Source organism: Poecile atricapillus, chromosome 3 (assembly GCF_030490865.1).
Source record: "Poecile atricapillus isolate bPoeAtr1 chromosome 3, bPoeAtr1.hap1, whole genome shotgun sequence".
Taxonomy (NCBI): Eukaryota; Metazoa; Chordata; class Aves; order Passeriformes; family Paridae; genus Poecile; species Poecile atricapillus.
In genome coordinates, this window is record NC_081251.1 from 115,225,169 (window position 1) to 115,238,467 (window position 13,299).

At 42.5% G+C, this 13,299-nt stretch overlaps 1 protein-coding gene across 1 annotated transcript; it reads right to left on the reverse strand.

The window, feature by feature from the left end:
* Positions 1–314: 314 nt before the first annotated feature.
* On the reverse strand, positions 315–1,893 carry RPS27A (ribosomal protein S27a). Its single transcript, XM_058834117.1, has 5 exons — positions 1,736–1,893; positions 1,485–1,539; positions 1,209–1,294; positions 802–933; positions 315–497 (listed from the first exon to the last, which is right to left on the reverse strand). Exons 1-5 carry the CDS (start codon positions 1,781–1,783, stop codon positions 348–350), a joined length of 471 nt encoding a protein of 156 aa, XP_058690100.1. The 5' UTR covers positions 1,784–1,893; the 3' UTR covers positions 315–347.
* Positions 1,894–13,299: the final 11,406 nt, after the last annotated feature.

Here is a 13,299-nt window from a genome sequence, read left to right on the forward strand (position 1 = left end):
CAGTATTTCAGCGTGCTGACTGCATTTTGTCACCAGGACTCCTGGTGACCCGCTCTGGACCTCTGAATTTGCTATTTTTCCAGATCAGAACTGTCTCACGTTACAGAGACCAGTTCTAAGGTTAGTTTGGGTGCTGGGTTTTTTTTTTTACCTTTTACAACTGATACCCAGTATTCTTTAAATCAAATTGCTGCTTCAGTTCTATACCCAAGTATTTCACCCTATCTGGCAGGCAGCACCCAAAGGTGCACAGATTTTCTCTCACTGATCAGCAGAGAGGAAACACAGCGCCACAGAAATAAATCCTTCAAGCGTACAGAAGCTCAGATTTTTATTGTCTGGTACATTTACTTGTCTTCTGGCTTATTGAAGCAGTATGTCAGACAGCACTTGCCACAGTAGTGTCTGTCAAAGTGACTGGCCATGAAGACTCCAGCCCCACACTCCTCCGAGGGGCACTCCCGGCGCAGGCGGCTGATCTTGCCGTTCTCATCCACCTGGGAAGGACAAACAGCCCATGGATCACATACACACTCCACCTTTTAGCAACAATAATATCTATTTTCCACTGGCATCACAGGTTTTGTAACAGCAACTACATCAAACTTCTGGAGGCACGTGTCTGAAGTGCCCAATTGCAACAGATAGTGTGTCTTTAATTTAACAAGTGGAGTATTTACCAACAGGAGGAGTTTAAATATTAAATGCACCAGAATCTGTGCAGACCAGTTAGAGGCTCCACATCCTCTCTGGTGAGAGCTGAGTTTCCATCAAGTTTCTCCTTGAGCTAGTTCCACCTACCTTGTAGTACTTGAGCACTGCAAGCTTAACCTTCTTTCTCTTATGCTTGTTCTTCTTGGGAGTCGTGTAAGACTTCTTCTTCCTTTTCTTAGCACCACCACGGAGTCTCAGCACCAGGTGAAGGGTTGATTCCTGTTTGTAAAGCACATGAAATAGACTCAAAATGCTTTCTCAAGGTAAGTGCAGCATTGAAACTAAATCCCAAGTGCCAGGCAGTTAGGAAAGCTTTAAAAGGATTATTTGCTGTTAAGGTGGCATCCCAAGCTCCCAGCATCAGCATTACTCCAATCCCTTCATCTGGCTGAATTTATTAGAAACATTTCTTAGTCTCAGCAGCAAAGGTCAGTCAGTTCTGCCCGGGCCAGTTCCTGGGTGCTGCACTGCAGTGTCCTGCCTTTCCTACTCACTTTTTGAATGTTGTAGTCGGACAGTGTGCGTCCATCCTCCAGCTGCTTCCCAGCAAAGATCAGCCGCTGCTGATCCGGAGGGATGCCTAAGGGTGACACAAATCGGGAATAAATGAGGGACGTGAGCTACGGCATGCTGTAATAAAACCAAGATTGCTGCAGAAAATTACATCCGTGCAAGACACACATCAATCCACAAGAGTGGAGCACACAACATGTACAACATACACCGATTGATATCAATATATATAGACAAAAAGTGCCTTTAGAGCTTACCCTCCTTATCCTGGATCTTCGCTTTCACATTTTCTATAGTATCAGAAGGTTCAACCTATTAGGAAACAGAATCGCAGAATCAAAACGCGCTGCACATTTTAATTAGCCCAGATAGGTCGAAAGACCACGAGGAGCTCCCGGTGTTGCCACGGCCATTCCGGTCCCCGCCGCGTGGTCGGAGCCGCCGCAGGCAGCGCAGGGCCGCGTTTCCCCACACATGGCGGGCTCTCCCGGCGCGGCCCGGGGCTCACCTCGAGGGTGATGGTTTTCCCCGTGAGGGTCTTCACGAAGATCTGCATGGTGAGGCGGGCAGGGGCGGCGGGGCCGGAGCGCGGGCTGCCCGCGCTGCTCGCGGAATGGCGGCGGCGGCCCGAGAGAGCGCCGCGCCCACACGCACGGGGTTTCCGTGCGCGCCGCGGGGAGGGGCGTGCGCCACGCCGGGACTACAGCTCCCGGCATGCTCCGCCAGCGGCCGCAGCGTCAGCGCCTGCTGGGAAATGTAGTCCCGCCACGGGAGGCGTGGGCGGGAACTGCGGCTCCCACAGTGCATCGCGGTGTCCGTCGTGAGGGGAGGAGGAGCCGCCATGACGAGGGAGGTGGAGCCGCCGTGACGGATGAGGAGGATCTGCCGTGAGGGGAGGAGGAGGAGCCGCCATGGCGGGTGAGGCGGGGCCGCCGTGAGGGAAGGAGGAGGAGCCACCATGGCGGGTGAGGCGGGGCCGCCGTGAGGGAAGGAGGAGGAGCCGCCATGACGAGGGAGGTGGAGCCGCCGTGAGGGGAGGAGGAGCCGCCATGGCGGGTGAGGCGGGGCCGCCGTGAGGGAAGGAGGAGGAGCCGCCATGGCGGGTGAGGCGGGGCCGCCGTGAGGGGAGGAGGAGGAGCTGCCATGGCGAGTGAGGCGGGGCCGCCGTGAGGGAAGGAGGAGGAGCCACCATGGCGGGTGAGGCGGGGCCGCCGTGAGGGAAGGAGGAGGAGCCGCCATGGCGAGTGAGGCGGGGCCGCCGTGAGGGGAGGAGCAGGAGGAGTAGGACTCGCCGTGAGGACGGGGTTCTTCAGCTGCGTGACTCAGTTCTCCTGTGCATTGTAGTGGCCGTCGGTGGGATTATTATTTTTTAGGGATAGCGTGTTTTTGATGTACCTGGATCTTTGCCAAGGCCAGGTTGGACACGATTTGGAGCAACCTGGTCTAGTGGGAGGTGTCCCTGCCCATAGCTGGGGATGGAGCTGGGTGAGCTTTAAGGTCCTTTCCCACCCAAACCGTTCTGGGATTCTGTGATTTTCCGCAGAGTGCAATCCCAGAATTCGATGTCCTGGTTCCTGAGGAGGCAGTTTAAACACGCCTCACAGGCACTTTTCCACCTGCAGATTCATCGATATTAATTCCAGGTTTCTATGTGGGCAAAGATTTTTAAATATTTTTTTTCTTTTTTTTTAAATAAAAAAATCGTAGGTAAATTGGGAATAAAGGAGCCCTGAGTCACGATTTGGAAATGACTTGTTAGGTGGTTTTATGCTTATGAGTCGAATATGGGAAAGGCGAAAGCAGAATCGGGACCTGCTTGAATAAATCAGCTGGGGTCATTTTAACAATTTCAACCCTTGAGTGTTTTGATGAAAAAGTGGGTTCTATTGGGTAAGGGCTATCTGAGGAGTGTTACATTGTATGCAGTAATGTGTTTTGAAAGATAACAAATAGTTTTCAAGTAAATAAGCACTTGGCAGCATGTAGAAAGTGGTTTGCTGTTTTTTTGTCTCCAGTTGGCACAAGCAGACCAGTTGTGACCTCTGTGTTGTTACAGAAATCAAGGATTGGTACATTTTCAGCTGCTTTTTGTGCCCTTGTGATCACTGCAGTAGAGTCAGGGTCACTGCAATGAATTCATAATCCCAGGAATAACAGTAGGCTTCATGCTTGAAAACCATTTTTCGTAACTTTATGGAAGTTTTGAAATTATAAAGCTGTCCTAAACTAGTAGAAAATCAACAAAACTAAAAAGACCCATGACATTTATCTATTTACATGCCCTGTGTTAGCATTACCAGCCCTTCTGTGCAAAGGTTATTGCTGAAATTCCTGAGGGATTCCTGCCTGCCTGCCTATGTCTGAGAGGGGAAAAGCCTCGAATAAATCAAGATTTCTGGTTTTTGAGATGGATAGGAATAAAGGATAATGGTTCTGCTTTTAAATCTTGAGTTGGATTGGTATTTTAAGCTACTAAAGTGCACAGCCCTTGCTCTCTTGGTTTTCCACAGCTGTAAGTGCAAAGGATGTTGAGCGCCCACCTAGAGAAAAATATGTATTATATGCTGCTGCAGCTGTTGAAATAAGTGCTGGTTACCTTAGTTTTAAACAATATTGGTGATTATTTAATCTCAGGTGAATTTAGAGACTGCCTCGTAATGAAAATTTTTCTGCATTTTCTTCATTTTGAACAATGTTACTTGACTTTTGGGGCTTTTTTTGTTATCTTGGAGCAGCACCAAGGAGCTTGTTCTATTATAGTCTCTATTCATTTTATTTTCATTCTGCCGTATTATTAGAGTATTCCAGAAAGTTGTTTTCATGTTCATTCTCTCTCTGTAAACATCATTTCCAATAATAAATCCGTGGATAATGCAGTATGTTACTGTGTGCAAGGATATCCTCACTTCAGCCAAGTGGGAATGTGAGGTGATTATTGCCAGAATCAAGAATGGTTAAAGGAATGCACTTTTTTCTTCCCAGGAGATTATAAACTCTGGAATCTGAGGCCTCAGCTCTGTTGTGCTATGGGAAAAGAGCAATGGAGCTTGAACTAAATTATTAATGTTTAAAATACGTGCAAAATATGTTATTTTAATTAAGACATTGATAATTTAATTGTCTCTGGGTTCTTCCTTTTATATTTTTAAATGTTTCCATTCTTGTTTTGTTTTTATATGGCAGCTGCTAATGATTGTGTAAAACCTTGCTAACGTGAAAACGTGAATTTAACTGATGCTGCAAAAGATGTTTCGTAAAAAAATTGTCTGCCTGAGGGGATTTTTCCAGTTCTTAAAAAAATATCCTCAGTTTTAGAAAATATATTTTCATATATGTATATTAGCTTATAAATTTGTGATTGTTTGGTTTGGGGGTTTTTTTTATTACTATTTTTTAAAGGCTTTAGCAATTTTGACTCTGATGAGATTGTACAGGGGTTAATCCTGCCCTGCCATATCTTGTATTTTGTGATGTTCCTGGTAAAACAGCTGAAGAGTCACTTGGATATTTGGAAAGGAAAGAAGAAAAGTTTGTGTGCTGTGCTGTAGCAATTTGAAATATCACGGTTCACCCATCACACTGAAGGCAGCCCTTGCAGGGCACGTTCTTTTGGTGTTTATAATAAAATATAATATATATAAATATATATATATATATATATATATATGTATAAATAATTTAATAAAGGTGCTGCTGTGGCAGCCATGCACGTGGAGTCCATTTTTATGCATTTTCAGAGCTTCTTCCTTGGCCCTTTCTCTAAAGCAACTGAAATTGCAGAGCTCAGCTGTTCTGTGTGTTGTGAAAACTGACAAGCAACTCTTAAATCTATTTCTGTGTGTACAGATGAAAATGTACAACTTGAGGCTTTTCCAAGAGAATCCAGAGTCCTGGAAGGAATTGGGCATTAGATGCTGCTGAAAACCCCAGTAATGCAGCAGTCTATTTCTGGGTGCTGAGATCTCATTGCTAATGTAATCCCTGGATATCAAACACAGATTAGTTCATTAACTCATCTCCTATAGCCTGCTGAGTAACTGCTACTCAAAAATAGCTCTCTCCTGTTTCTGGCCATTGATTAATTAGATTAATTCTCCCCAAATCACAGACGCTATATTTTCTGTAATTTCACTTGAAAAGCAGTATATTCTAAGGACTTCCAGCCCCTTGAGATTTACCTGTCAATGGTAAAATGTGTCCTTTCCTTCCTTCTATATGTTCTCTTCCTTGGACTGTTGTTGCTTCATCATGATACCATTTTTAATTCTTATTTTATTTCCTCACCGTATTTCAGACCATTTTACAGGAGGATTTTCAGGTTCCCATCTCTTCTGGTGTTTCTTGATGTTGTCATTCTGGGATATTTCTATTTACAGGAAAAAATTGTTCTTTGTATCTATGTTTTCAGGTGAAAACTTAGATTTTACTGTCACCTCCAGCTTTTCCACAGTGTTCAGGGAAATCAGTCAGGATCATTGTGGGGCTATATGGTGGGGAAAGGGAGAGGTAATCATAACACAAATACAGAATAATCTTGCTAGTTGATTTTTCAGATGATTGCTTCTTTCCATTGGAAAACTGTCTTAAAACTGCATTAATTCACTGTCTCAGTTAACAGTGGATTGAAAACTAGGATTTTCATTTATGGGAACTGTTTTTTACCTCAGGCCATCACAAAAAGGATGGGTTTGGGCTGTTAAAACAAAATTTTAATAACAAACTTTGAAACTTGAAATTTTAACTTGGCTCCCATTCCAGCCTACAAACTACTTTGGATTCATTGCTCCTTTGGGCAACTTTCCATGGAGAGAGCTCTGCAGGCACTTGGCTTTTATGAGCTGACTCTTGGGCAAGCTGCAACCTCAGCACTCAGTGCTCGGGACACACAAAAATAAACAGAGTCCTGCTTGGTTCCAAGGTCTGGAGGTTTTCAGAGAGGCTTTTTCTTGCACTGCCAGACCCAGGGGCAGAAGCTGTCCAGGCAGCAGGAGCCCAGGCCAAGGGCAGACAGCTGCAGCAAATCACATGGGCAACAAGTGCCAGGAAAGCACTCTGCAGACAAGCTAACACATATCTGCCTGGACTTAGCTAAGAGAAGTGCTTCAATTTAAAGACAAAATTTCTGAAAATTAGGTTCTTGGCATCCACACACAGTTATTTGCATCTAATGTGGTTTTTGTGTCTTGTTCCAATAAACTGCCCTTGACTTCTGTGCCTGCAGCTCCTCTGTCATTCTGTCACTGTTGTGGGTTTCAGGAATGGTTTTGAGTGCAAGCAGGGAGTTTGGCCTTTAAAGCTTTTAAATTAAAATAAACACTATTTCTCTTAAGTGTCGTTAATTTCATCACCTTAATATTTTTCAACTCAGTCTTTGGATTTCTAATCCAAATCGGTGAGTTCTGCAGTATGCTTAACATGAATGGTAAAAAGTTTTTTAGGGCAAATTCAGGATATTGAAATGTGGGTTTTACTTTTTCTTACATGCATTGTTATTCTAAATGATACCACTGGTACTTTGTAAGGCTGGGCCAAGACAGAGGTTGCTTGTGGAGAAAATAAGCATGAAAAGTTATCTGAGGATGGAGTAGTTGAAGCTGAGAAAGATGCCATTGGAACGTGTTGGCTGATAGTTCCTCTGCACAACAACAGAGGGAGCGCTTACAGCAGGCAAGTGGAGAATCCTGGCTCGGGATGAGCTGTAGGAAATACTGAGCATCTCAAACAGTGCTGGGATTGCTGCTACCAACAAATATCGGTTATTTGGGTGAGAATGTGTGCATGTTTGTATTTTAACTGGAAGTGTATTCTCCGTGGAGAAAAAAGCTCTGGAATGGTATGGAAATGGTTTATGTATCTGTGTTGCCGGCTTCAGTCCATCAGGTCTGTCCTTGCTGTAGTCTGCACAAGGGTTTAGAGTCAGTGTGAGTGAACTTCTCTGAGTGAGCCCTCGTTAGGGAGCTGGACAAGGGGGATGCAGTGTAGGCATGTCCCTGTGCTTGGTCTTTTTGGTTTGCTCCCTGCTAGGTCATTGCTGGAGTCTCAGTGCAAAGCAGATTGTCAGGGTAATCTAACCAATCCTGTCCAGATCACAAATGCTGCCTAGAACAAATGTAGGCTGTGGTCTCGTGCATCCACCTGCTCCTTGGGCTGCTGTGGGAACTGCCTGGGTTGTGGATCATATTGAACTGTGAGAGCCAGTATGAGAGCTTGGCCCAGGCTGAGCCTTAAAACATGGCTAATTCAGCCTTAAGGAAGGGAAGATGCCCAACTGCAGATTCCCTGCGTGCCTGTTGGCAGAGCCTCTTCCTAGCTCTCAGCCCACAGCCAGTATCAACAGGAAGAATACTGAATGTCATTTGCTCTTGTAACTGTGCTACATGTTCCCAAATAACATTTATCTCAGTAATTGAGCTACATGTAGCTACTGCTGGTTTGTTTCAGTTTTAATACATTTTGGCTCTCTTTAAAAGCGTATTTATTATATGGATAAATCTGCAGTTAGGATTCACAAGAGAACTGTAGTTAAAAGAAGAATTACTAGTGTACAGATATTGTGTGGTTTAGGAATTGAGAAAAGTATGGAAGTTCACTTTTCAATATGTAGAGTGATATGCCCTTAAGTATCTAACCCTTAAAAGGTAACTGAATTTACAATGTAATATAGATCAGATTTTGACCAAAAGAGTGAAAACAGTGAAAGAAAGATCACTCACTGACTTTGTTACTGCACAGAAGCTGACCATGCAAGAAAGCAGTGCAGATGTCTCTGCCACGCTCCCCAGAGTGATTTCATGGTTTTTGTTTAATTTCATTGCAAAATGAAAGTGCTTGTTAAGTCAAACAAGACAGTGGTGGACCAAACCAAAGTTTTATTTTTATTTTTTTTCCCCTTTGTAGCCATTTTCACTGTGCAGCAGGGATTTCTAGGAGGGATGTGTGACCAAATGGCAGGCTTGAGTTAGGTGCTTCTGTTGTTGACCTATTTACTTGTTAGTTGTTTTGTATTCAGCACCCTCTGGAAGTTTCAGAAATCAAGCTCCATAAGAAAGTGCAGGTGCAGTGTCAAATGAACAGTACCTAAAGCAGACTGGGAAGGATTGTGTTAGTGTGGCCCTGTGTGCCTCTTTTTCCTTCAGAAGAACTTGGTGTCTCCCAATCCAAGACTCAGTTGCTAATCATCCATTGAGATTTAAACCAATTTAGATGCATGCTTTAATCAGTAACCTCAAGAATTTTCAGTCACTTCATCTTGAAAAAAAAAAACTCCCTAAAAAATTCTCTAGCAAGATGTCAAGATACTTTTACCCAGACTGTCCATAAAAACCAAGTGGTATTTTAGCAATATTCAAACACCCAAAGTTAAGTATAAAGAAGAAATGGAAAGCTATAAAAGCTAGAGACATCTGTAAATGCACAAACAAGTTTAAAGATCCATGCCTTGCAGAGCTTTGCCTCCAATCTCAGATATTATTTTGAAGGAAAAGTAGGTTTTGCAGCAGGAGAAGCATGAGAGCTGTCTTGTCACCTCACTGGTAAGAGAGATTCTGAAACATTTTGGATACTGGCAGTACTCATTTCTTTTTTCTTTTTTAGTAATCAAACTTAGAATTTATCATTTTCTCAGTGTCTGACTGACTTGGATGAAACTGTCTGGTCAAAATATGATAAAGTAGTTGTGAGTTTCTAAAATGCTTGAAGAATGAACAAAATGTACAGGTGCACAGCATCATGGTCCTATGCAATTTATTACTGCCAACCTGTGAGAAGCTGAATTTCTTCCTGTCTATACATGACTGGTGTGCTGCAGTCACTCCCAAAGGTCAGCCACAGCATTATACCTTGATTTATGCAGAAATTAGGCTGCTAATTAACAAGATCTTGCTCAATGGGAGATCAAAGCTATGGGAATGAGAGGAAATGGGAGATTATTTCCATTAAGTGTCTGTTACCCAGGACACTTACCTGAAGGAGGAAGTCATAAGCTGTTCTTCCTGCTTCATGGAATTCTTCTGATTTAAAATTAATTCATTATTCATCTTCTGTCTTTTATTCATTATTCACTGGAAAAAGTACAAAGCCCATCCCAGAACCACTGCCAGCTGAGTGCCCTTACCACACTGAAGATGGTTTTGCTCCACCCCCTCATTGAGAAATTTCATTAGAGCTTGAGGAAGTGATAATATCCTTCTTATTAAACTCTTGTCTTTATGAGTTTTTTGGGTTTTTTTTAATATTACTCTGACAAGTTTTATGGAGTGGAGATGGGCATAACTAAGCCTTTTGCATGCTTTAATCACAAATCTCTTATGTGATGTGAGAGTTACTACAGCTTTTACCAAATGAAAATCATGGGTAGAGGGTTATCTGTATAAAAGAATTTGTGTTGACAGATAAATGATAAATGTATTGATGAGGATTTATATTGATAAGAATCTATAAGTGATGTTCATTAGGACCTTTTAAGGGAAATCAGGATATTCAAATTTTATGTTGTTTCTTCAAGCTCTTACCATTGTTTCACTTTTTTTCTTCTACCTTCCTTGTATCCCCACAGGCAAATTATCCTTATACTTGAAATCTCATCATGGGAGGAGCAATCTTTCCCTGACAGAAGATTAATGATATTAGCATGGTGACCTAATAGGGTAAATGTGGTCTATTTCCATCCCTCTGTAATCCCATTGAAATCCATGAGTCACACTGAGGATGTTTGGCCTTAGTCCCTTTCCTTCCCTGAACTCCATGACTTTTTTTGCTCTCAAAGCTGGATACAACCACCTGATTTGTTGAAGCCATTGGTCAGAGCCATGGAAAAGGATGGAGCCTGGATCGCCTGCAACGATCCAGGCTCTCCCAAGCCTAGAGACAGTAACACTTGTGACAGATCATTTTGAAACTTCCAGATGTGCTGAGAAATCCCGGTCGTTTTATTCCAAATTAATTGATGGAATCTGCTGTCTAGTCACAGTGCTCGAGACTTCATTAATTAAAGCTTCTCCCTGAATTTAGTAAGCCATAAATTCTGGACTGTGTTTTGCTCTGATGATACTCAGTTTGACTATTCTGCTGGAGAGCTGAAAAGGGAAGTAGGTTATCTCTGGAGAAAGCAGAGCAAAAAATGAAGGATTATCTTCTGAGCTTTTTGTGGTTGGGTCTGTCGGCCTTGAACTCCAGTTGTTCTCTGTTTCATGCTCTGCAAAAATAAGCATAGTCTAAAAGTTTTTTAAAAAGTTCTATAAATACAGTGCAGGGGACAGGATTAGTAAGCATGCAGCTGCTGAAGGCATTTGGATAAGATGGAGTAAATTACTTTTGAATGAAGTTTATATTGATATGAAATTGTAAAGGCCAAATAATTTCCCAGTAACTCCCCATTAGTGCCTGATGCAACTGGAACACCTAAGTGTGCTTCTATTTCAGAGTAAAAATTAAATGATAAATTATATAAATTAAATGTAATTAATTAAATTAAATTCTATTAAAAAGACAGTGAAGTGTCATTTAAGACGTGTCAGCACAGGCTATTCCAGGCTTGGATGTTGCAAGTGAGGGTTGCTCCAAAGCAGGAAAACCTGCACAACCCTCCTTCCTGGCATCACCAGAGCATCAAGTAGCCAATTACAAGCATTTTGTTCATAAACCATCAAGGGAGGGGCAGCAGCCCATGGAGTTTCATAAACTGCAGAAACACAAAACCATGTAGGAGGAAGGCTATTAAAAAAAAAAAAAAAAAAAAAAAAAGGATTTCTTGCAATAAAACAATATTAGAAAAGAAATCTCTGCTGGATATCTTGCAGAGATTATTATTTCTTGCAGAGCTGTAGCACCGAGACGACATTCTCATTTCACCAGATATTGCTCAAATACCAAGAGACAGACAGCAAAGATGAAAGGAAAGCACACTACAAATATTGAAGTACATCTGGAAAGGTCATTGATAGACACTTTTGTTCTGGTTACTTTTCTGAATTCTAAAATACACAATGAAAGGAGCAGAGGGGGAGAGAGACACTGCATAATAATTTGAATTTTTTAGATCACATTCTGACTCCAGAGATTAATTGCTGGTTAATTTGTACATCTGAGTTCTACTAGGACCAAAATTAAAGACTAACAAATATGGTTGCATTATGAATGTAATCTGGATGTGTAGATAAGCTTAACAACTACTTTCTTGACAGCCATGAGTGTTAGGTTATTTTATTGATAATTGCACAAAAATATAAGGTAGTTGCAAAATGCCCAGCACCTAATAAGGGTGTTGTACCTCACTTAGCCGAGCCGCTCATTTCCTGAGGCTGCTGCTGAGGGGTCAGAGCTGCTGCCAGAGCACACGGCTGGGCCAGGCTCCTCTCCCTGCTCCCCTCCTCAGCTGCCGTTGCTCAGGCAACAGGATCATTCAGCAGCAGAGGAACAACAGGAGGAAACTGTGAGGAGTGGGAGGAGAGAGATTTCCCAAGGGCTGTGGAAAGGGTGGAGGAAAGAGAGGGAGAATATTGGTACGTGTTTCAGAGAAGATATTTGCCCTTGTTGTACAGAACGGTGCCAGAGGCTCCTTCCATCACTGCAGTTATGCTGCTTTCTGAGCTTCCCATTTGGAGCAGCTCCTTTCCCTCTCTTGGCGTTTGCAGGGGATGAGCAGATGGAATGAGGTGCCAGGCACTGCAGAGTGTTGATATCCTCCTGGAAGGGCGTGCCTGCAGGTTCATGCAGGTGCCTTTACCTGCTGAGCTTGGGATGAGGCCTCATCTGCTCAAAGCGCTCTGGCACACACGAGCAGCGGGACCTCGAGGAGCCACTGCCAGCACTCAGGGCTTCTCCTCCCCTGGGCTCTCAGGAGATCAAGCTCTGTGGCTTGGGGGCTCTTGCCTCCCAAATCAGAAATCTCCTGGTAGCTGCTTTACCAAGTAGGGAAGACAGATAGTGAAATGAAAAAAGCACAACCCCACACACCTCCCCACATTTCTATAACTGCATTTGTGGTATTGATCACTTTATCAAAGCTGTTCAAAGAACTTGTTACTGAAATGTCTTTAAGCTTAACACTGGTGAAAAATAAGTACTTCTTAGTTCTTAACATTACCTCTTCATTGTACTTTGATCTCATAGCTATCAGTTTTATTTCATCAGTACCAGAACATGAACACTCTGTAGACTTAATGCAGTCTGTCCTTGCAATTCTGATTTCCAGTTAATTAAAATTGATTGGCTGACCTGACATTTGTATTTATCACATCTTTTGAAGGATCCAGGTTTTCCTTCACATAAATTTTACTGCTGTTCTCTGCTAGCTGTTTTGTGCATAAAGCTTTACATTATGTCAGATACAGTAAAAAAAGCATCCTTAATCTTTAGAACTTGCATTGCAGTCAAAGTTACTATCACCAACAAGATTTTCCCCCTTAATTGCAAAGAATTATATTATTTGGATCAAACTGTTTGTTTTCATGGTCATTTTTTGAAAGTTCTGTAATGAATTCTTACAGCAATGCGGACAAAAATCTTGGTCATAATTGTATGATTAGCACTTCTCATGTTGGCCAATATTATTATCTCATTACTTTCCTTGTAGAAAATTTACATGTGTTGTGTCTCATCTCTAATTGTAAATTCCTCGGAGCCCTGATTGTCTTTTGTTCTATATATAGTTATCCTGCAAATGAAGTCTTGTTCATGAGCTCTTGTGCAGCATGGTAACAGAAATCAGAACTTCCCCCTGCATATTTTTCCATTAAAATGGGCAGTGAAGGCAGCAGCAGAACAGTGCCATGGACAGCCTTGTTCATGCTGTTTGGGGTGGGGAAATACCCAAAGGTGGTATTGCCACTTCTGCAGAACAAGGATTCATTCAAGTTTTTATACTTTGCCTCCAAGTTTGAAGTTCATCTCTTGAGAAGAACAGTTGGCTACATCTGTATCAGTCCCCACAGAGGGAATTCTTTGGGATGAGATGTAAAATTTAGAGCCAGTAAGAGGAATAAATATAATTTATTATATTTAAACATAATCAGGGTAAGGAGTGGTAAGGTAAGTGGAAAGGTGTCAGAAAGGGAAGAAAAGTTAGTTAAGAGT